The 21,543-nt window shown below is 46.7% G+C and overlaps 1 protein-coding gene across 1 annotated transcript; it reads right to left on the minus strand.

Annotated features, from left to right (window-relative positions):
* Nucleotides 1-975: 975 nt before the first annotated feature.
* GPR50 (G protein-coupled receptor 50) lies at nt 976-7,188 on the minus strand. Its single transcript, XM_072816002.1, has 2 exons — nt 6,904-7,188; nt 976-3,930 (listed from the first exon to the last, which is right to left on the minus strand). The coding sequence occupies exons 1-2, from the start codon at nt 7,088-7,090 to the stop codon at nt 2,222-2,224; spliced, it is 1,896 nt and encodes a 631-aa protein (XP_072672103.1). The 5' UTR covers nt 7,091-7,188; the 3' UTR covers nt 976-2,221.
* Nucleotides 7,189-21,543: the final 14,355 nt, after the last annotated feature.

Below are 21,543 nucleotides of genomic sequence, written 5' to 3' on the forward strand. Positions count from 1 at the left end.
ATAGAACAGTTTGTGAGCCGGGAAGGAAATACCCTTTCGGGGTGTCCAGTAATATTTGGCAAAAGTTTCACACAGGGAGTCAGCCTAAAGTCCAGCAGTCATTCTGTGGGGCTCAAACACCACTGTCATTTGGGCACGGAAAGTTAAGATGACCTCAGTTTATACTGTCTGGCTAAACCTGTATAGAATGATTACATGTGTATAACTCTGTGTCTATGTATATGTACACTTTTAAGTGTACATTTTTTCTTGACAAAATTGTTATCCTAATGTATGTTATTTTGAATCCATTTTTATTTTTGCAGAGCACCTTATTTTGGGCATTTCCTTGTCATCAGAGGTTCTTCTGAGACTATGTTCCTGAGGTCAGGGAACCTTGCCCAGTGGCTGGGGTCTTGCCACCCATCTTCCAGCTAGAAAAGAAACCACCTGTCCTCCTGCATCCCACTTCTGTGCCTCCCCTCCCTGGTTCATGAGCTCTGTTACTTGGTCCCAACAGGCTCTGGGGTTGTGACATTATCGGGGTCTGGCTTCATGCCTTTGATGGGGGTAAAAAAGGGATCTGTTTTCAGAAGCCATGGCAGGCAAGGTCCAGAAGTCTAAGAGCAGGCAAGTGAGGTCATCCATTGTCACCACACACGCCAAACCCAGGGAGCCCCTCCTCCCCCTCACCCCACCCCAACCTGGCCAGTTTGCTGAGCCAAGAAACTGGGCAGAGTGGTGGTCATATGACTTACCGTGGGGTACAACTAGGTCATAGAAAGGATGGCACTTGTACCCAAGTCTTCTGATCCCCCAGGGTCAATGCTTTTCCACCCACCTCCTGACTCTCCCCACAAGGGATCCGGTGGAGGAAGTGAATTTATCAACAATTCACACACCAAAGCCACAAAAACACTTTTATTTCATTGCTAACACAAATACAGAATCAAATTAAGGCAGTATAATACATATCCACTCATCCTTACACGCTTTTATACAGTAAACTTTGCTTTAAGTTGTTGGTTTGAATCAATAGTTGAAATTTTTATTAAACAATTTTTTTCTTGAATTCTAGACAAAAATCTTTTCCCAGGCTATCAGGTGTGCTGATACAAGACATGTACAACTTAAGGTCGTGTATCACAAAAACTCAGCCAAAGGTAGTGGGATTGGCTGGTGTGGCATCTTTTCCTCCTGCCTCCGTCCCTAGCTGCAAGCCTGACAGACAAGGGAGGAGAGCACAACTTCTGATGACCAGCTATATTATCTTGAATTCCCTTCAGAATGAAAAAAAAATGTAAAAATTGATTATGTAGAAACATCAGGTTGTCAAAAAAAATCTGAGATAAAGGGTAGTTTTGAATTATAATATTAAGTACATGAAGATAATTGATCCTGGCAACCAGAAATTTGGGTTTTAGGAGAAGAAACCAGTTTATGAGTGGATTTGTTTCTCTGGAACTAAATGAAAGAAAATTTTGGCAAATGCTTAAAAAGGTAAGTGACTACAAACAAGGTAAAAACAGCTCATTCTTTGCACTCCCATTTGACTATAAAAATCAGCACCAAAGTTTGAATTTTCATAAATTAGAAATAATTACGTTTGATCATATCTTTCCTTTTGCAATTTGAACTCATAGGCCGAAAAATGTACTTTAATAAGAGCTTATCAAATTGTGTTCTTCAGATATGGATCATATCTTGTTGAAATTTAGAAAAGAAACCATTTCAAGTACTTGCACTTTATCAAAACTACCTTTCTGACTGCCATTAAAAGTACAATATAGAGTTACACACTTAAAAATGTAAAGCTTTGCAGTCACATTTACTTACAGAAGCACTCCTCCCTCACCCCTGGGGGGGATGAGAGAAGAAAGCAGGAACAGAGAGGAGAGGGAAGAAAGGGGGACATGGGAGTGGGGGAAAGTCAAAGTCTAAAATTTCAAGGACCACTGTTGGCTCAAGGTCAACTATAGGAAGAAAAGGAGGCTCAGAACAACAGATATCAAACTTGGGGGAAATTTGGTCTCTAAAATAGCAAGCGCACACACGCGCACAAACACACTTTCTCAGAGTATGTGATGTAAAGGAGTATGCCTACAGAGTGGATGTAGCTTACACCATGTCTGTGGGTCTGTGTGTGTCTGTGTGCAGGTGCAGTAGGTTATGTCACTTTGAATTACATATGCTAAACAAACTTGAAAGTGGACCACTACTTGACCACCCCTAAGAGCATGTTTCACACATCCATTTCATCAGAATCAGCTTCAACATCAATAACCACAATCTTATGATAATCAGTGGTGGTGGTGGTGGTGGTGGTGGTGGTGGTGGTCACAGTGGGGTCAGGAAGGTTGGCGGCGGCGGCAAGCTCCAGTGGGCTGGCAGCAGGCTCGGGAGACGCACTGGGAGGGCTGCAGACAGGCTCAGGGAGGTCAGCAACATCACACTCAACGTGGCCAGCAGCGGTGGTCTCAGGGCAGCTGGAGGCAGTGAGCTCACGGTGGCCAGCGTTGGCAGGCTCTGGGGGGCTGGCGATCGCTGGCTGGGGGGAGCTGGCGGCAGCAGGCTCAGGATTATCAGCAGTGGTGGGCTCAGGGTGGGTGGCAGCAGGCTTGATGTAGCCTGTTGTGGGCTTGTGGGGGCTGGTGGCAGGGCTCAAGACAGCCTTGGAATGGCTGCCAGCAGGAATGTGGTGGCCAGTGACAGGTTTAGGGTGGTTGGAGGCAGCCTTGAAATGGACAGAGTCAGCCTTGAAATGGACAGAGGCAGGCTTGAAATGGACAGAGTCAGCCTTGAAGTGGACAGAGGCAGGCTTAGGATAGACAGTGGCAGACTTGGGGTGGCCAGAGGCGGGCTTGGAGTGGCCAGAGGCGGGCTTGGAGTGGCTAAAGACGGACTTATGGTGGCTAGAGGCAGACTTGCGGTAGGCAGAGGCAGACCTGGAGTGGCCAGAGGCCGGTTTGGGATGGCCAGAGGCACGCTCAGGTCGGCCAGCTGCAGCGTCACCAGGCAGTGGAACATTCCGGGCATTCATCGGCATCTCCTCCACAGCAGGACAGGCACGGGCAGGTTCTTGTTCATGGGCTTGTTCGCGGGCTTGGTCGCGGGCGCGGGCGCGGGCACGGGCGAGGGCACGGGCCTCCCGAGTCTCACGAATATCAGTGATGAGGCCAGAGAGGAACAGGATAGGGTGCCGCATGGCATGGAAGATGGTCCAGTACTCTCTTCGGAAATTCTCATTGAGGAGCCCGTAGATCACAGCGTTGAGGCAGCTGTTGAAGTAGGCTATGAAGTAGGCTGCAAGATAAAGCCAGTTGGGGATCTTGCCTGCCATCTCCTTCGGACTGACAGCCACCAAGACAGTGAGCACGTTGATAGGGCACCAGCACACTGCAAAGAGGAGGAAGATCACAAACATGGTTAGAAAATTGCGAACCTCAGCAAGCTGGTTGTCAGGATTCTGTCCGGCCGGGTCACGGGCTGCCAGCACTTTGGTCCAGATCCTCACGTAGCAGAAGCCCACGATGAGCAGAGGGAGGACAAAGTGGATGCAGACGATGGTCACAGCAAAGGCAGGGTTGTTCAGGTAGTTGAAGATGCAGGTGTAGGTGCGAGGATCATACTCGATGGTGCCGATGTACATGTTGGGCAGGACAGCCAGGACGGTCATGATCCAGGTGATGATCAGGTAAATGCAGGTGTTGCGCACACTGAAGATCCGCTCGTACTGGAGGCTGTGACAGATGTAGCAGTAGCGGTTGATGGCGATTGCCACGATGTTGAAGATAGAACCGACCACACTCAGCCCGGTGATGAATCCGACCATCTGGCACTGCAGTTGGCTCAGATCCCAGCCCCCAATGGCCATGGCATGCAGCATCAGAGGGTAGGGGTAGATGGCCACCAACATATCGGCCACGGAGAGGCTCACGACGAAGATGTTGCCTGAAAAACATATCAGAGAGGGGAGGGGAGGGAAACAGAGAAAAATAAACGGTCACGTATGGAAATCAATAAAGTGAAACTGGAGGGAAAAAGCCAGCTGAAGTGGTGACAATTTACGATTCTAGAATTCTTTTAAAGAAGTAGTCTTGAAAAAAAATTAAAAAGAAAATAAAGAAGTAGTCTTGGGTTTTCTTATTTTCACATACAGGCATGCACAAGCAGGTTTGGGAGACCTGTCGTTTGTGCAGCTTTTTCCTTTCAATGTCATGTCTGTTTTGAGAAAAAAAAAGCAATTTATGGCAGAAAGCAATAAGCACAGAAGCCCTCTGCGGAGCCCTTCAAACTCACACAGGGACATGCTGCCACCATCTTAGACAAAAACAAAATACAAACTTTTTTCCCTGGGGGGGGTGGATAAGGAGAGAAGGGGGAGGGGCGCAGAGGCAGCTCCGGAAAGCTGGGGGTAGGAAGTGGCTGGAGGCATGGGGGGAAGGGAAGAGATTGGAGGAATGTCAGGAAGCCTCAACCACCACCCCCAACATCCCCCCCCCAAAAAAATGAATGAGCCTCTGCCTTCTCTGGCCCTGCATTGCTTTTACAACGCAAACATGTGTAAGGAGAACAGTCCGAGAAAGGGCGCTAGAGGCCACCGTCTTCTTAAGAAAACGCGATCAGACAATAATCTACGACCAAGCCCAGTAAGTACTTACCATTTCCGAGGTAGGCAAAGGGTGAAAACTGAGGGGAAGGAGGGGGACACCCTGTAAAATTTAGTCTGAAACCAAAAAAGTGCGTAGGGAGAAAAGCAATCAGGAAAATCCCTGCAAGGATTAGCAAAAGTGCCCACTACCTGCGGGTCCAGCGCAGAGCCGCGCACCCGCGCGTTCGACTCCCTGTGTAAGAGCTCCCGCCCCTGCACAGAACTTTACTGGAGCCTGTGGCTAAACAGGAAAGTCAAGGGGGGGGGCGGCCCCCACTCCTGTTTTGTAGGGCAGCGGTAGGAACGTTTCTGCAAAAAGCCTTTCCAAAAGAAAGGAGGAAGAGGCCAAAGGCAGGCGCACAGCCCCCCTTTTTTTTTGAAACACCTCGTTGCTAATTAGCATTGGTTTGGCGACATATTGCACTTCATCTTGGACTAGGAGAAAATGAGCACTTTTTAAAAGGGCAAAGGAATGGTTCCCTCTACTCTCCTGCCAGCGCAGCCAAGGCGTGGCCTCAGCGCTTTCTACCCAGAGGTTCTTTCTAGGGTTTTCTCTCAAAGAAATGAATTGGGTGATGGAGAGTGGGAAAGACAGAGGGGAAAGCCTTAAATACAAAACCACAACAACCATAAAAACCTTTATTTGAATTAGAGAAGGAAAGAAAGGAGAAGGGGAAAGGGGGGGTAGGAAGAAGAAGAAAAGTAAAGAAAGAAAATGGGCTACGCAGGTGGTCCCTGGGGCTCCGTGGTTCCTTGGGACCGCACTGCTGGCGCGAAGGTGAGGTCCAGGCGTGCGGCCCCACGTCTCCAGGGGACCAAAAAGAAATCAAACACGCCCACCAGTTTAGAAGAAAACTTTTAATGACTGTGTGCCCATCCGTGAATTTTGAAACTTAGATGGTAGTTGGGATTCCTCATCCCGGCAGACTAATCCCCCTGAGACTGGCGGCCTCCTCTCCCCGAGCACCCCCCCCCCCGCCCGCTGGGTCCAGCGGGTACCCGACCCTCTCACCCCGCCCCTCTCCCCGCTCGTCCACCCCCCCCCCGCCCCAGCCAGCCGGGACCCCAGCAGCAGAGACCCCGGACGCCGACCCCTCCCTCCTGGGACCCGAGCGCGGAATTCAGGCTCCTTTGCCCCTCCTCTCCCCTCCTCTGCTTCCCCTCCCCTCCCGGGCCCGTCTCCCGCCCAACTTGCAAAAGGGGCTCCCCGCTCTGCAACGTCTGCCACCCTCGCTCCCCCGGCCCCCCACAGACCGCGGCTCCCAGCAGCCTCCCACGCCCCCCAGCCCAGATAGCAGCCCGCCCCTCCCGTCGGCACCGGCTGGCAGCGAGGGGATTCTCGGCCGCCGCGCCACCCCGTCCCAGCTCCCCGTGCTCTCAGCGCTCTCCGCGTCTCCCGCCCCGCCTCTGAGCTCCCCCGCGACCCTCCCGCCATCCCCGCCCCGCTCTGCAGTCTTCTAGCCCCCCGCCCGCGCCACACGCCAGACTCCAGGGCCTCTCCTCTGCCCAGCCCGGAGACCCCCCAGCACCCCCGCTTACGGACTTCGCGATCTCCGCCGCCGCTGCCGTCGCTGCCACCGCCTGCTGCGCGCAGCCCGCCGCTCTGCTCTCTCCGCCGTGCGCCCTGGGACGGGCGGACGGAGCTCGGCTCCCGCGGGCTCAGACCACCCCGCTCCACGCTCAGGCGCTACGGTCTGGGCTCCGCCGCCCCGGAGCCGCCCGGGAGCCCCGGGCCGCGGCAGCGGAGGCTCCGCTGGCTCAGTGCGAGGCCGCTGAGCTGCGCTCCTGTAGGCGCCGCCGCAGCCGCCGCAGCCGCCGCAGCCGCCGAGAACTTAACTTTCCCGGAGCGGGTCGCAACCCCGCGGCTCCCTCCGCATCATTTCGACCCGCGCTGCCCTGGCGCGGCCACCTCTGCGGCGTCTGGCTCGGCGTGCTGTCCCCAGACGGTGGCCGCACTCTCGGCTCGGGTGCCGGCTCCCTCCGAATCACGTCTCCAACGGGGCAGGGCTCCGAGGTCTACCGCGCACCGCGGGAACCCGGGCTTTGATCTTGGACGCCAAAAGCTAATTTCCTGAGCTCCCTCGGCCTTGAGAAGCTCTAAATTAATGGGGCCCCAGCATAACATCACCGCCCAGGTTCGCAGGGAATTTGGGGATACGGACTTTCGGTGTGAGGGTCCTGTCCCGGGGTTCGCTGTCTCACGCGCCCGAACTAATGCCCTAGGGGGTGGCAAGTGGCTGAATGCCGGGTAGGAAGAAGGAAGGGTGGCTTACCAGAATTTCGAAGCTTCTTGTTCTTTGTCACAGCTAAGATGACCATGGAGTTGCCGATCAGGTCTACGACGATGGTGATAACCATTGCGCAGAACATAAAGATGATGAGAGCCGGTGGGTAGTCTGGCTGCGGCAGCTTACAGCCGATGCAGCCGTATGGGGTGGGAACTGCCAGGGTAGGCCCCATGTTGCCGCCGGAGCCCGTTAGGATCTCCCAGCCGGTCAGGACCGCGAACACCTGCTCTGTCACCAGGAGCTCTGGAGCTTCGGGAGAGATGCTTCCCCTTCGAGAATCAGAGAGCGAATGACAGCATCCCGCCCCTCTCCGATGAGCTTTTAAAGCCTCAAGAGGTGGCTAGCCCCACCCCAAGTCCCTCCCCCCGACCAATCAGAACTCCCTGAACACCCCCGCTTTGGTCTCCAACTCTTCTCGGACAAATCCACTGCGAGGTGTCGTCTTGCTTCCGACTGCCTTGTTTGTGCTTCCCCTCTAGCTGCTCCTCCCCATCCCCCAGGTACCTTGCTTCGTGACAAGCTCGGAGTCCACCTCCCCGCCCCCGGCCACTGCGCATCCGTTTCTAGCAAGTTCTTCCCCCTCTCCTTACAAAGCAAACACCCAGAAAAACGTTGCAAAATGCAAGGCAGGGGCATGGAGTATCTCTAGCATTCCAGTTGCAACCCACGCCAGTCTGTAGCCACCCCCCCCCCAGTAGAGTGTGAAGGGGAGCCAGTGGCCCTTGAACCCTCGATATGCACCCCTGCAGTCTCCCCGAAAGGTTCATCCCACTCCAGGCGCTCTTGCCCGTTCAGAGCCTTGTGCACCTCGTGGGGAAGAGGGGACAGCTGCCCAGAGCTTCCATCCTCAGTCTGGATGAACAGTCTCTAGGGAACTTCTCTCTCCTCCACTGCCTGCCAGGAGCCAGTTGGCTCCCTTAGCGGCAGCAGCGAGTGACCACTCAGAGGATCCCGGACTTGCGCTCCATGGAGGGAGATGTCCCCTGCGCTGGGCTCTGGAAGCAGGGAGTGAGTCTGCACTCTGGGTGTGAAGGGAGGTAGCTGGTGGCTATTTGTCCCAAACTTTGGGGCAAGGGAGAGCGGAAGCTGATCCCCTTCCCCGCTGCCGAGCACCCTGGCTGCGGGAGCTCAGAGATTGCTTTGGGGCAAAGTAAAGGGGGCAAGGAAACCCTTCTCTTGGGCTGCCGCTCCTCCAAGAAACCCTGGGCGAGGGTTTCGGCTCTTGTCCCCTTTGGAGGTGCTCCGCACGCTCTACAGGGTAGAACGGGGTTTTCGGGCAGCCTCGGGGATCTCGCTGCAGCAGGGGGACGGGCGCGGAGGTGCCGGGCAGCGCAGCCAAGAAGACAGCGGTAGACCAAGCACCGCCGCCCCAGGCGTGTAACTCATCTCAGCCCATCCCATGCCAGGGGTCTCATTGCCACCTCATTCGGTCCGGCCACCCCTAGCCCCGTAAATCTCCCTCGGGAGGCGTCATGGTTCCCTCCGGTGCGCCCAGGCTCGGGAAGCGCGCCGGCCACGGGAAATCCAAATGGTTGGGGCTAAACTAAAGGGGCGCGATTCTGTGCTCGCTCCCTCCACAACCTTGGTCATGGGAATGGATTTATGCCCGCTACTCAAAGTTATGGCTCCCGTTGAGAAGCCTCCCAGAAAATATCAGCAGACACTTCGAAACTTGTCCCAGGCTGGCCAACGCGCTGCAGTGGGGGAGAGGGGGTTGCTCTGTCTGGGAGCGCCACCGTCTGGACTCGGAGGCCCTCCTGCCCCGTGGGCAGAGGGTCGGACACCTGGTGTGGGGGCTGGGGGTGGATTCCACGAGGGACCTCAGCATTCAGAGACCTTTAACGGAAAGACAGGCAATGGCTGAAAGCAAGATTGCATGCACTTTCTATAGCTGGGAAGCCCCAAAGTAGAAATGGGTCCCCTTGTTTGAAGATGAATCCCACCCCTCCTCCCGGGTTGCTCGCTAGTGAGAAGAGAATCCGCACGAATAACAATCTCCCGCCTGGAGCCTTTTCACATTCATTATCTCACTGCTCCTCGCTGGCTGGAACCCAGGGCGCGCTCTCCCGGCTGGACGTAGCCAGGATTTATCCTTAAACGCAGCCCGAGAGCCGGCTCTGCTCTTCTCCCCAGCGAAGGTGAGCCCTGCAAAGGGGCTAGCGGGCAAAAGCCCGTCCACACCGCGGAATAGTTCCTCCACATCCGGCTGCTCACGCTGATACCCTGAGGGTTTGGATACTTTTACTTATGGCGGGGAGCCGTTTTTTAATTCGAGTGAACAGAAACTTGAAGGAAAAAGGAAACAGCATCTAGCGACCGAAGACTCTGGCATCTCCCCTGCACCCCGACTCCCGCCACAATCCTGTAAGAGAGTTGGCAAATTGTTTTCGGGCATTGTTCTATGCTAGTGTACAGCACTTCTCCGATGAGGTGGCCCCAGAGCTGGTGAGAATGGCCAGAGCTCAGTGGCTGTGGCCTGGGCTTGCCTGGGACTGAGGAGTAAGCAGGAGAGGGTGAGCTGATCCCTGGTCCCTGGCCCCTGCCCCCCTTTGGACACTGCTTGACCGTTACCTCCCAGGACTTGGATTTTTCAGTACTGGACAAGTGGGAGAGGCACCTATTTTAATAATGGGAGGGGTTCTGCATCTTGTTAAATTAATCTTGTTATTTTTATGAACTCTCTTAATAAAGATTCTGAACATTTCGCAGTCCTAAGAAAAACAGATGGATATTGAATCTGCTATGTGCAAACACAGGAGGAAAAAACCAAGTTCAATTGTTTTGTAGTAGTTAAGGTGGGAGCTCTCTATTGGGTAGAGTTGCAGTGTGTATGATTTATTTAAGCTTCCAAAGGATTTTTAAGTGTCTTCTAGGAGGCCTGCTGGGAAGCCCTAATAACTGGGAGTGGAGACAAACATCTTATTTGGGATTTGGAAACTATAATAAGATAGAGAATCCAAACAGAGGACACCTAAGACATTCCCTGGTGGTCTCAAGAAAACCTTGGAAACCCATACAGAGATTGGGAAGGAGAATAAAGCAATGAGTAGCGGACTGGAGTTGTGTAGAGAGCTTGCACTCCTGGAGCTCAGCCACTTCCCAGCATGGTCCCTTCCCCCAGGTCATTTATTATGGGATGAGGGAGACTACCTGGCCTCCCAGAGGACTCCCAGCACTGAAAGCTTGCCATATCCCGGGCAAAAGCCATGCCAAGGGGCATTCTGTGTAGAAGGTAGAGAGTAAAAGATTTTTCCCTCTTTTGGCTGATACACAAAACTTTCTTCCATCTCAACCTCCACATTTCTCATGTTTTGAAGATTGGGGCAGTCATGGCAATCAGGGCAGCAGCTGACAACTTGGCCCTGTTTTTCAAAGGTGAGAGCGAGCAAGCAAGCAGTTTCTGCTTGGAAATGAGCAAATTTTCTGCAAGAGCAAGAACAACAATACCTTGCCTGTAATTAATGCATTGTCTTTATAAAAAAAAGATTTCATTTATTTATTTGAGAGGGAGAGAGAGATAAAGAGAAAAAGAGAGAGAGAGCATGCAAGGAGCAGGAGGAGAGAGAGAAGCAGGATCCCTGAGCAGGGAGCCCGACATGGGGCCCCATCCCAGGACCCTGGGATCAGGACCTGAGCAGAAAGCAGAGGCTCAACCAACTGAACCACCCCGGCGCCCCCTGCATTGTCATTTTAAAGAAGCATTTTAGGTCTTCAAAATCCCATCAGGGATATATCTTCTCACAACAATGTCGCTTAACAGATGGGGAAACAGTCTCAGAGAGATTAAAGGACTTGCCTAGGGTCATGCTCAGGCTGCTGGAGGAGCCCTATAGCCTCTCAGTTGCGGGCCTTTCTCCCACAGCCCAGCTTCATCAGATAGTATTTTGCTCCCGCACTTGATAGGGTGGCGTCTGTGTTCTCTTTTGTCGTTGTTCCATTTTTTCATTTGATTATTTTTATTGAGATACAGTCACATACCATAGTTCCTCTTTCAAAGTGCACCATTCAGTGGTTTTCTGTACATTCCCAAAGTCCTGCAACTATCACCACAATCTAATTTCAAAACATCCATCAACCCAAAAAGAAACCCTGTACCCATTAGCAGCCACTCCCCATCCCCTACAAGCCCCCCAGCTTCTGGAAACCACTAATCTGATTTGTGTCTCAATGGATTTATATGTTGTAGCATATATTAATGCCTGGTTTCCTTGTATAGCCATATAGTATTCCACCGGATGGATAAACCACATTTTGTTAATCCATTTATCCATCAGGAGACCTTTGGGCTGTTTCCACCTTGGAGCTATTCTGAGTAATGCTACAGTGAACATTTTGGGTTCTCTTTTAGCCTCAAGCAGCCCCTGGCCCAAGAGAGCCAAGCAGGGAAGGCTGGATGGCCAAAGAATTTCTCAAGCACTCCAGACTTCTCTGGCCAATGCTCCTCTGGATGGAGGCTGCATTTGACTCAACTCTTGAAAATAAAAACAAGCTTGAACCCACAACTGATGAATCACTGACCTCTACCTCTGAAACTAATAATACACTATATGTTAATTAGTTTAATTTAATTTAATTTAATTGAAAAATAAACAAGCTCAAATCCAGATACTCAGTGCCTCTCATCAGAGGATTGATGGGAGAGTTGAATGAAATGATACATGCAAACACTTAGAATACTATTCAGAACAGAATACTTTTCAACAACCACTCGCTATTATTATTATTATTATTATTATTATTATTATTATTCTGAAAGTGTCTAATACTCTGTCTAAACTCGTACACTTTTTTTTTTATGATAGTCACACACAGAGAGAGAGAGAGAGGCAGAGACACAGGCAGAGGGAGAAGCAGGCTCCATGCACCGGGAGCCCGACGTGGGATTCGATCCCGGGTCTCCAGGATCGCGCCCTGGGCAAAAGGCAGGCGCCAAACCGCTGCGCCACCCAGGGATCCCTAAACTCGTACACTTCTATAGAGGACAGAGGCTGTCTGTCTGCAGGCAGCTCGGTAAGCTCAGATAGGGGTATAGTTTCAGGTCAAGGGGGTGCGGCCAGGATTCCGGGGGCTGGGCTGGAGCCTCAGAAGAACAGTTGCACCGGGGTTTAGGCAGCAATCAAGTCACTGAGACTAGGAGCATCAACCAACTGGGTTATTTTCCTAAACAGACTATGTCTGGTCACATTCACTTTCCCAATGTGGAGACACTGTTCACATTTGTTAAATGAACAAAGAGAATGATTGTCCTCTCCAAATCTCCTGGGCATAATTCATCATGGCTAGAACCACTTTATCTTCTCCTGGTGCTTGAGTCATTAGAGAGAGTAGGACATATCCATTTCCTTTAGCGCAATCAGGGGCTCGCCAAAATAATTAGGAGCCAGTATTTCCAGGATCTTAGGGCCTGATAAAGACTACAGGTTAGACGGTTCAAATCAAAGGGTTACCAGGGAGAGAAGAAGCACATTAATTACTTGTAGTAACACTTGGACTCCCTTCCCCTTGTACAATTTACCTGCTAATTAGAGCTTAATGAACAATATCCATTTTCCTAGCTTCTTGTTCCAGCCAAGCACGATCACCCATGCACTTAAAAACTGTCCCTCTTATTAATCATCCTCATGACTTCTGGTGCCACAAATCCCTCACCCTAGGTGCTCTGCTTCAGCCCACTCTATTGCAAGAAATAGGACATGAGTACCCATATGGGTCCTGTTTCCCTGGTGGGTCTATTCAACCCCTAACAATGGCTAACCTGTGTGTGTTTCCAGACATTGCTCTCGGGGCTTTGTTCATATATTCTCATTCAATCCTGATAATAGCCCTATGACATAGGCACAATTACTATCCCTGTTTCACCGATGGAGAAACTGAGGCCCAGAGAAACTATGTCACTTGTCCCAGGTTGCATGGATAATGAATGGTAAAGACAGAAGTCTAGCTTGGGTGATCTGGATCCCGAGGCTGTGCCTTACTCAATATTTGCCTGATTATTTGCACACATTGTTCCTGGCCCTGGGGAGCTGGATCTCAATTTTAGTGCATGTTAGAACCACCAGGACTGCTTAGAGAAAACAGCTTTTTGGGCTTCACCCTAGAGATTCCGATTCCCTGGATCTGGGGTGGGGCCCTGGAATCTGCATGTTTTCCAAATGCCCAGGTGATTCTGATGCAAGTGGCCCAGGGATCTCTCTTAAGGAAACCCTACTCTTAACCTGATCCTACAAGTAGTCACTGGCAATTTAAAGAATTCTAGACCTGGCAGTCAGTGACTCAGTCTGCTCCTGAGGGTGTGGTCCTGCTGGGACTTGACACACTTGTACTTGTTTGTAAAGCTTGCTTTGGTCCTCAGACTAAATCCCACCCTCTACTTCAATTGTGGTGAGGGGTTCCTGGCCCAGTACCTGCTAGTAACCTGCCCAGCTCCCTGGAAACAGAACTGCACTGCTTTGCTCTTCCAGGAACCAGAGACCTGACCATGTCCCTTTCCTCACCTGATGGCTTACCTGAGTAGGGCTACCTGCTTTAGCAAATGAAACTATGGGATGCGCAGTTGAAATTGAATTTCAAATAAATATGAGTAGAATCTGAGTCTAAGTATGTTCCCTGCGATATTTGGACATACGTACACTACAAATTATCCAGCTTGTTTATTGGAACTTGTTTATTGGGCTTATTGGAAAAGTACATTAAAAAAAAGGAAAATTAAATTTAAAAAAAAAGGAAAATTAAATTTGACTGGCTCCTTTGTATTTTACCTGGCAACCCTATGACTGAGGGCCGCAGCCTCTGGCTGATCCTAAAATTAGTCAAATGTAAGGATTTGGGAATGGTTGGTAAAGACTGGAGGAACCCAGTTCACTCTGTGGCTGGCACCCTGCCATCTCGCCCCTGCTACATATTGGCCTGTGCCTACTTCCTACTTGCTTTAGCCATCATCCTCTATTTACTCAGGAGGTTCGTGACCCATCCTTAAAGAAATCCTCCCCTGTGTCTGAGATATACAGCACTGTAGAGTTGCTCTGGTCAGTAGCAATCAGACAGCAAATTGACCCCGGTCATTTGAAACATTTGCACTTCTGTGTTTTGACTTGATCTCATATTTGAAGCCATTGTGTTTTCTATCAATAGCATCTTAAAAGTCTCTCTGAGAACCTCAGTTTCAGCTGCCCCAAAGGACTTAGCTTTTAAAAAAAAAAAGATTGTATTTATTTATTCATGAGACACACACACACACACACACACACACACACACAGAGAGAGAGAGAGAGAGAGAGAGAGAAAGAGGGAATCCCTGGGTGGCTCAGTGGTTTAGCATCTGCCTTCAGCCCAGGGCGTGATCTTGGAGACCTGGGATTGAGTCCCACGTAGGGCTCCCCGCGTGGATCTTGCTTCTCCCTCTGCCTGTGTCTCTGCCTCTCTGTGTGTGTGTCTCTCATAAATAAATAAATAAATAAATAAATAAATAAATAAATAAATAAAATCTTTAAAAAAAATAAAAAGAGAGAAAGAAAGGCAGAGACACAGGCAGAGGGAGAAGCAGGCTCTATGCAGGGAGCCCGACGTGGGACTCAATCCAGGGTCTCCAGGATCACACCTCAGGCTGAAGTCCTGCTAAACCGCTAAGCCACCGGGGCTGCCTAGGACTTAGCTTTTGAAAAAAAAAGGACTTAGCTTTTGGGAATCTTCTCCAGCAGTTCCCCAGAGGAATTTTGTGTATCCCGCCTAACCTGTATTCCAAGTCAGATCATCTCCAGATCATCTCCAAACAACCTGCATCTTGCTATATTTACATGATGATATAATCAGCAAGAAGTCAGAAAAGATATTACTTTCATTTAAATAGTTTTGTCCTCTTAATCAACTTGTCAGCTCAGGACTGCCTAATGTTACTTCTGTGTCCATCCCAAGCAGAGGGAGGTCCATGGATGAAAGGCAGGGAATTGTGGGTTATGTGCAGGCACCACCTCTTCAAGCTAGGAGAAAAGACTATGTGGAGCATCAGAGCAGGAGATGTGACTGTGTGGAATATTAAGGAAGCCAAAGGATGCACTGCAATGAAACATCCCAACAGGACCATTCATTTGCCCATAGAGCCAGGAAAGAAAATCATTGGAATTTTCTGCAGAAGGAGGAAAATGAGGAAACAAACCCACACTAGCCCAAGTCAGAAAGACTACAGGACCTCACAGGTGCTTCTCTTCTGGCTTTTCTTTGCTGAGGCTGGTGGCATCTGTTTGCAGGACTTAAAGCCCCAGCAAATGAGATTGAGCGGATTACTGTATTCCAGAGACACTTGGCCCCCCCTCTAAGCTCCCATTTGGAAGAGAAACCATAAGCATTTTCTGAGGTTCCCCCTTCTGCCTGGCCTGCAAGGGTCTAATCGAAGGGACACTGATGGAGTGGGTGTTGAAAAGAAGCCCTCGCTCCCCCACACCCCACCCCAATCTTCAGAATGCTTACTGACAATTAATTAATTAATATTGCATTTGGTTTTATATCTTGCAACTTTGCTGAATTTGCTTATTAGTTCTAATAGTTTTGTTGTGGGATCTTGAGGGCTTTTCTACTTAAAAGATCATGTCATCTACAAAGATAATTTGGCGGGCACCTGGGAGGCTCAGTTGTTGAGTGTCTGCCTTCGGCTCAGGTCATGATTCCAGGGTCCTGGGATTGAGTCCTGCATCAGGCTCCCCGCAGGGAGCCTGCTTCTCCCTCTGCCTGTGCCTGTCTCTCATGAATAAGTAAGTAAAATCTTTGTTAAAAAAAGATAATTTTGCTTCTTTCTTTCCAGTTTGGGTGTCTTTTCTTGTCTGATTGCTTTAGCTAGGACTTCCAGTACTATGTGGAATAGAAGTGGTGAAGGTGAGCATCCTTGCCTTGGTCTTAGAGAAAAAGCTCTCAGTGTTTCACCATTGGGTATAATGTTAGCTGTGGACTTTCCTATATGGCCTTTTGTATGTAGTTTCCTTCTGTCTCTATTTTATGGAGTGTTTTTATTATTAAAGGGTCTTGAGTTTTTGTCAAATGTTTTTTCTGCATCAATTGAGAGAACCATGTCATTTTTTCCCCCTTCGTCCTGTTACCGTGGTGTATCACATGGATTGATTTGTGTACGTTGAACCATCCTTGCAATCCCAAGAATAAGTCCCTCTTGGTCATGGTGTAAAATCATTTTAATGTGCTGTGGAATATAGTTATCTAGTATTTTGTTAATCATTTTTACATCAATATTCATAGGGGATATGGGTTTATAGACGGTATTTTTTTTTATATTGTCTTTGGTTTGGGTATCAGGTTAATGTTGACCTCACAGACACCTCAAAGTGTCTCATCCTCTGCAACTTTTGAAAGATTTTGAGGAGTATTGGTCTCCATTCTTCTTTAAATATTTAGTTGAATTCACCGAGTTAGGCAAATAGAGATCAATCTATCAAGCAGCTTGCAGTAGGTTAGAAAGTCACACATTTGGTGACTCTGTGCATTTCATGGGAGAGCACTCAGATTAAACTACAGGGAAAGGGTGACTAAAAGTGCCATGAAATTTCCTACCATTTTAAATGTGGCTTTTTCTTGGTTTGGCTTTTGTGTGATTGCTTTAAATGATTTCCAGAGCTCCTATAAAGTTATTTTTGTCAGTTTCTAGTTATTTATTTAGCGTTTCCATGTGGGTCTGAGAACCGAGAGCTTTCTAGTCTGCCATATTCCTAGATTTAATTTTGATAGTTATTATTTCCTAGGAATTTATCCATTTTATCTACATTTTCAAACATATTGACATTAAGTTATTTACAATATCCTATTTTTAATTTCTGCACAACTATAGCAATATAGTTTTATTCACAATGAATCGTTTTCAATTATATTGACATTAAGTTATTTACAATATCCTATTTTTAATTTCTGCACAACTATAGCAATATAGTTTTATTCACAATGAATCGTTTTCAATTATTATCAATGCATTTTCTTTTATTCTTCATCAAACCCACCAAAAGTTTAATTTTTTGTTCCTTTTAAAAAACCAACTTTTGGCTCGAGTGACCTCCCCATTGTATGCTTGATTTCTAGTTCACTAATGTCTGTTCACATCTTCATTATTTCCTCTTTCCTACTTGCTTTGGGACTAACTTACTGTTCTTTCACTAATTTTTTAGATGAATGCACAGATTGTTCATTTTAGTCTTTTTTTCTTTCTCTGATAGATCTATTTAAGGCTGTAAATTTCATTCTAAGCAGTTCTTTAGTTGCATTTCAGAATGTTAATATGCAAAGTTTTCATTATTCAAATCTCAATATCTTTTTTCCTGAGAATGTCTTTTGTGACTCATGCTTATTTAAAAATTATGTTTCTTAGGCACCTGGGTGGCTCAGTTGGTTAAGCATCTGCCTTTGGCTCAGGTGATGATCACAGGGTCCTGGGATAGAGTCCCACATTGGGCTCCCTGCTCAGTGGGGAGTCTGCTACTCCCTCTCCCTCTACCTCTCCCCCCTGCTTGAGCTCTCTCTCTCTCTTTCTCTCACTCTCTCTCAAATACATAAATAAAATCTTTTAAAAAATAATAAAAATTATGTTTTTTAATTTCCAAACATAACAGAGACATATTAGAAATCCTTTTGTTGATGATTTCTACTTTAATTCCATTGTGATCCGGACACCTGGGTGGCTCAGCGGTTGGGTGCCTGCTTTGGCTCAGGTCATGATCCCAGGATCCGGGATCGAGTCCTGCATTGGGCTCTCTGCGAAGAGCCTACTTTTTCCTCTGCCTATGTCTGCCTCTCTCTCTCAGTCTGTGTCTCCCATGAATAAATAAATAAATCTTGAAAAAAATAATTCCATTGTGATCAAAGCACGTATTGAATATGATTCCAATCTTCCAAATTTGTTGAGACTTGCTGCATGGCCTTAAATATGGTCAATGTTTGTAACTCTGTGCTTTAAAATAGTTTGTATTCTGCAGCTTCTAAATGTAGTGTTCTGTATATATACCTGTTAGATCAGGTTGCTAAACCATGATATTTTAATCTTCTGTATCATTACTGACTTTTTGTCTTTTTACTTCATCAATTTCTGAGAGGCATATTAAACATTAACATCTCTTGCCATGATTGTGAACCTATCTATTTCTATTTGTACTTCTAGAAATTATCGCTTTATATATTTTGATCCTGTTATTAAGTCCATATACATTCATAAATGTTATAACTCTTTGATCAGTTGAAGATTCTATTATTATGAAATAACACTCCATCCCTAATAATGCTGTTTGTCTTTAAGTCTTTTTTTGGTCTGGTATTAATATAGTCACACCAGTTTTTCTTCAGTTAGTAATTTCACAGTATTTATTTTTCTACTCTTTGAAAATTTCAACCTTTCTGTATCTCTCTCTTATAAACAGCATTTAGTTGGGGTGCCTGGGTGGTTCAGTTGGTTAAGCATCTGATTCTCAGTTTCAGCTCAGGTCATGATTCCAGGGCTGTGGGATCAAACCCACATCAGGTTCCTCACTCAGCATGTAGTCTGCTTGAGGTTCGCTCTCTTTGTCTCCCTCTGCCCTTCCCCTTGCTCTCTTAAATAAATAAATAAATAAATAATCTTAAAAAAGAATCCTTTAAAAGTAAAATAAAATAAATAGGATTTAGTTGAATTGTTTTTGTCCAGGTTGATATTCATGGTCCTTTAAGGGAAGCATTTAGTTCACTTACATCAATGGTGTTAATTGCTGCATTGTTTTGAACGTTCCAGTTGTACCAGGTATTTGATATTTTCCTTTTCTGTAGTCACTTAGGAGTGGGGCAGGATTACTTCTATTTTATCCTTACCTTGAGGTTATAGCGCTTTGGGTCCCCAGTTTATTGTGAGGAACATCTCCTATTAGATTTCTCACCATGATCCAGTTCTGGTCTTTGACTTCTGTCCCCCTTGCCCTGTGAGGCTGTCAAACCTTAAGTTCAAGTTTGCCAGGATCAGCAGATACTCTCAGAGCTAAGGATTCCATTAATCTTTCTGAGTTATCACGTTTCTTTGGATATTAGACTGCTAATGCCTTTCTCTGTTGTCATATCTCTTATGTTTTAAGACTTTTAAAAATATATATCCTATCTGACTTCTCTTGTTTTCAGCAGATTAGCTGGTCCAATTAACCTAGACTGCCACATCCCTGGAATTAGAAGTTCTTCAACCCTATTATTTTCTGTGAAGAGAGTTTTTCTCCCCAGAAATATATACCTGTATCCTGGAGTGCAGTAGTCCAGCTACTATGTACAGGCTTTCAGATAGTGCCCCTCTTCATTTTTTTTTCAAACTCTCACTTCTCTCTTGTCCTTTGGTATCTCCAAATCCTGCGGCGTTCTTGGGTTCACCCTCTTTGACAATACTGTTTAGCCCATTGTAACCCGAATTTTGCCTCCACCATTCTCCTAAAACTCCTTTGGCAAGGTCACCCAGCAATGACATTCATGCTGCGCAATTCAGTGGTTAGTTTCCATCTGTCATCTTTCTTCACATCTACACTGTATTTGATACAGTTGACCACTGTTGAAATACTCTCTTCTCTTTCCTTACATGATAGCATACTCCCTTGACTCTCTACTTATCTCTGTAGACATTTGTTTGCTGGCTTTTTCTGCTCCAACCAACCCTAAACCTAGGCTCAAAGGACTTAATTTCTATTTTCAATTCAATTAATCAGTTTGAACAAATGACTTCCACTCTCTGGACTTCAATTTATTGATGATTTCTAAAAGCACTTACAGTTCTAAGTTTTTTTATAATTCCATGTTTTTTGAAGATCTTTTCAGTAATGGAAATGATAATAAATAATTTCTGTGAAAGGTCAGAAGTCCACAGTTGTTCCAGCTAACAATATTTGCTCCTAGGCTCAAAGGACTTAATTTCGATTTTTGACTCAATTAATCAGTGTGAACAAATGACTTCCACTCTCTGGACTTCAATTTATTGATGATTCCTAGAAGCACTTACAGTTCTAAGTTTTTTTATAATTCCATGTTTTTTGAAGATCTTTTCAGTAATGGAAATGATAATAAATAATTTCTGTGAAAGGTCAGAAGTCCACAGTTGTTCCAGCTAACAATATTTGCTTCTAGGCTCAAAGGACTTAATTTCGATTTTTGACTCAATTAATCAGTTTGAACAAATGGCTTCCACTCTCTGGACTTCAATTTACTGATGATTCCTAGAAGCACTTACAGTTCTAAGTTTTTTTTTTTTATAATTCCATGTTTTTTGAAGATCTTTTCAGTAATGGAAATGATAATAAATAATTTCTGTGAAAGGTCAGAAGTCCACAGTTGTTCCAGCTAACAATATTTGCTCCTACATTCTGGAGAAGGAAACTGACTTAGAGGAACAAATGCACTTTGAAGCTCAGTAGCTTTCATTTAACTGTGTATGATGTGTGACCAACTGTGTTTTTTTTTTTCCTGGAACTCCATCCTGTGCAGGACCATGTGTTTTGACAAAGATATTTAGTAACTGTACCTGGGGCTATGTCAAAAAGAGGATTAGCAAAAGAATCACAGCATCATTCCCCTTCTTGAATCACAGTGGGATACCCTGTTCAACACACAGATATATTTAGAAGACCATCTTGAAAAATCAATCCCTAGCAAATGAATGCTATGTCTCCAGTACTCTGTAGGAATCATGGGATCTTTCCTTTTATAGTTTAATCTCTTATATGGGGTTCTAAATCAAATCACCACAAAAGTTTGATAGTGAGGAAAAAACTAGGTTTTTCTTCCAGTTTTTTTCTTCCAGTTTTTTTTTTCTTCTTCCAGTTTTTATTTCTGCAGTAGTGCCTGAAGTTCCCAAATATGTTGGCATTTTTCACTAGCTGAGTTTTCTTATATGATGGGATTATTTGGGAAAAGTAAACATTAGGTCTATGTTCAAATGGGAGAAAAGGACATCTGACTCATTTCTGGTAATGCTTGTTCAGAATTGAGAGATGACATATCTATAGCCCCCTCAGATGGCTTAAACTCAGCACTGTCCAATAGAATTTACTGTGATGATGGAAATATTCTCCATCTGTGATATGGTAGCCACCAGCTCCATATGACTATTGAAAGCTTGAAATGTGGCTAGCCTAACTGAGGAAGTGATATTTAATTGTGTTTAATTCTTAATTAATTTAGATTTAGATTTAAATCCCCATGTGTGGCTGCTGACAACAGTAGTACACTGCACAGTTCTAAGAGAACAGACTCATTTTTCTGTCTGTACAGGGGTCAGGGTGCATGTTGGAGTGAATCAGATGACCTCCAGGTGCCCTCTTGATTCTAAATAGTCTGCCCTCTTTTTTTTATTTTTATTTATTTTTAAAGATTTTATTTATATATTTGAGAGAGAGTGTGCATGTGCTTGTGTGTGAGCAGGGGGAGGGGCAGAGGGAGAGAGACAAGCAGACTTCCTGCTGAGCAGAGAGCTCAACTCAGGGCTCCATCCCAGGACACTGAGATTGTAACCTGAGCCGAAGTCAGACACCTAACCCACTCAGCCACCCCGTGCTCCTGTTGCCCCCCTTTCTGCCTTAACAAATATACTTTATAAATGACAAAAAGGGTAGGTTCAAATTCAAACTTTTTAGATTCCTCAGAATG

The sequence above is a fragment of the Canis lupus genome, chromosome X, assembly GCF_048164855.1.
Source record: "Canis lupus baileyi chromosome X, mCanLup2.hap1, whole genome shotgun sequence".
NCBI classification, from domain to species: domain Eukaryota; kingdom Metazoa; phylum Chordata; class Mammalia; order Carnivora; family Canidae; genus Canis; species Canis lupus.

What these genes read in the sequence shown, in the direction of transcription:
- GPR50 (XM_072816002.1), bottom strand. Translation starts at nt 7,090, where the DNA reads ATGGGGCCTACCCTGGCAGTTCCCACCCCATACGGCTGCATCGGCTGT. An exon ending in CAAGAAGCTTCGAAATTCTG is followed by an intron (nt 3,931 to 6,903) that starts GTAAGCCACCCT and finishes TATGTTTTTCAG; the next exon opens with GCAACATCTTCGTCGTGAGC.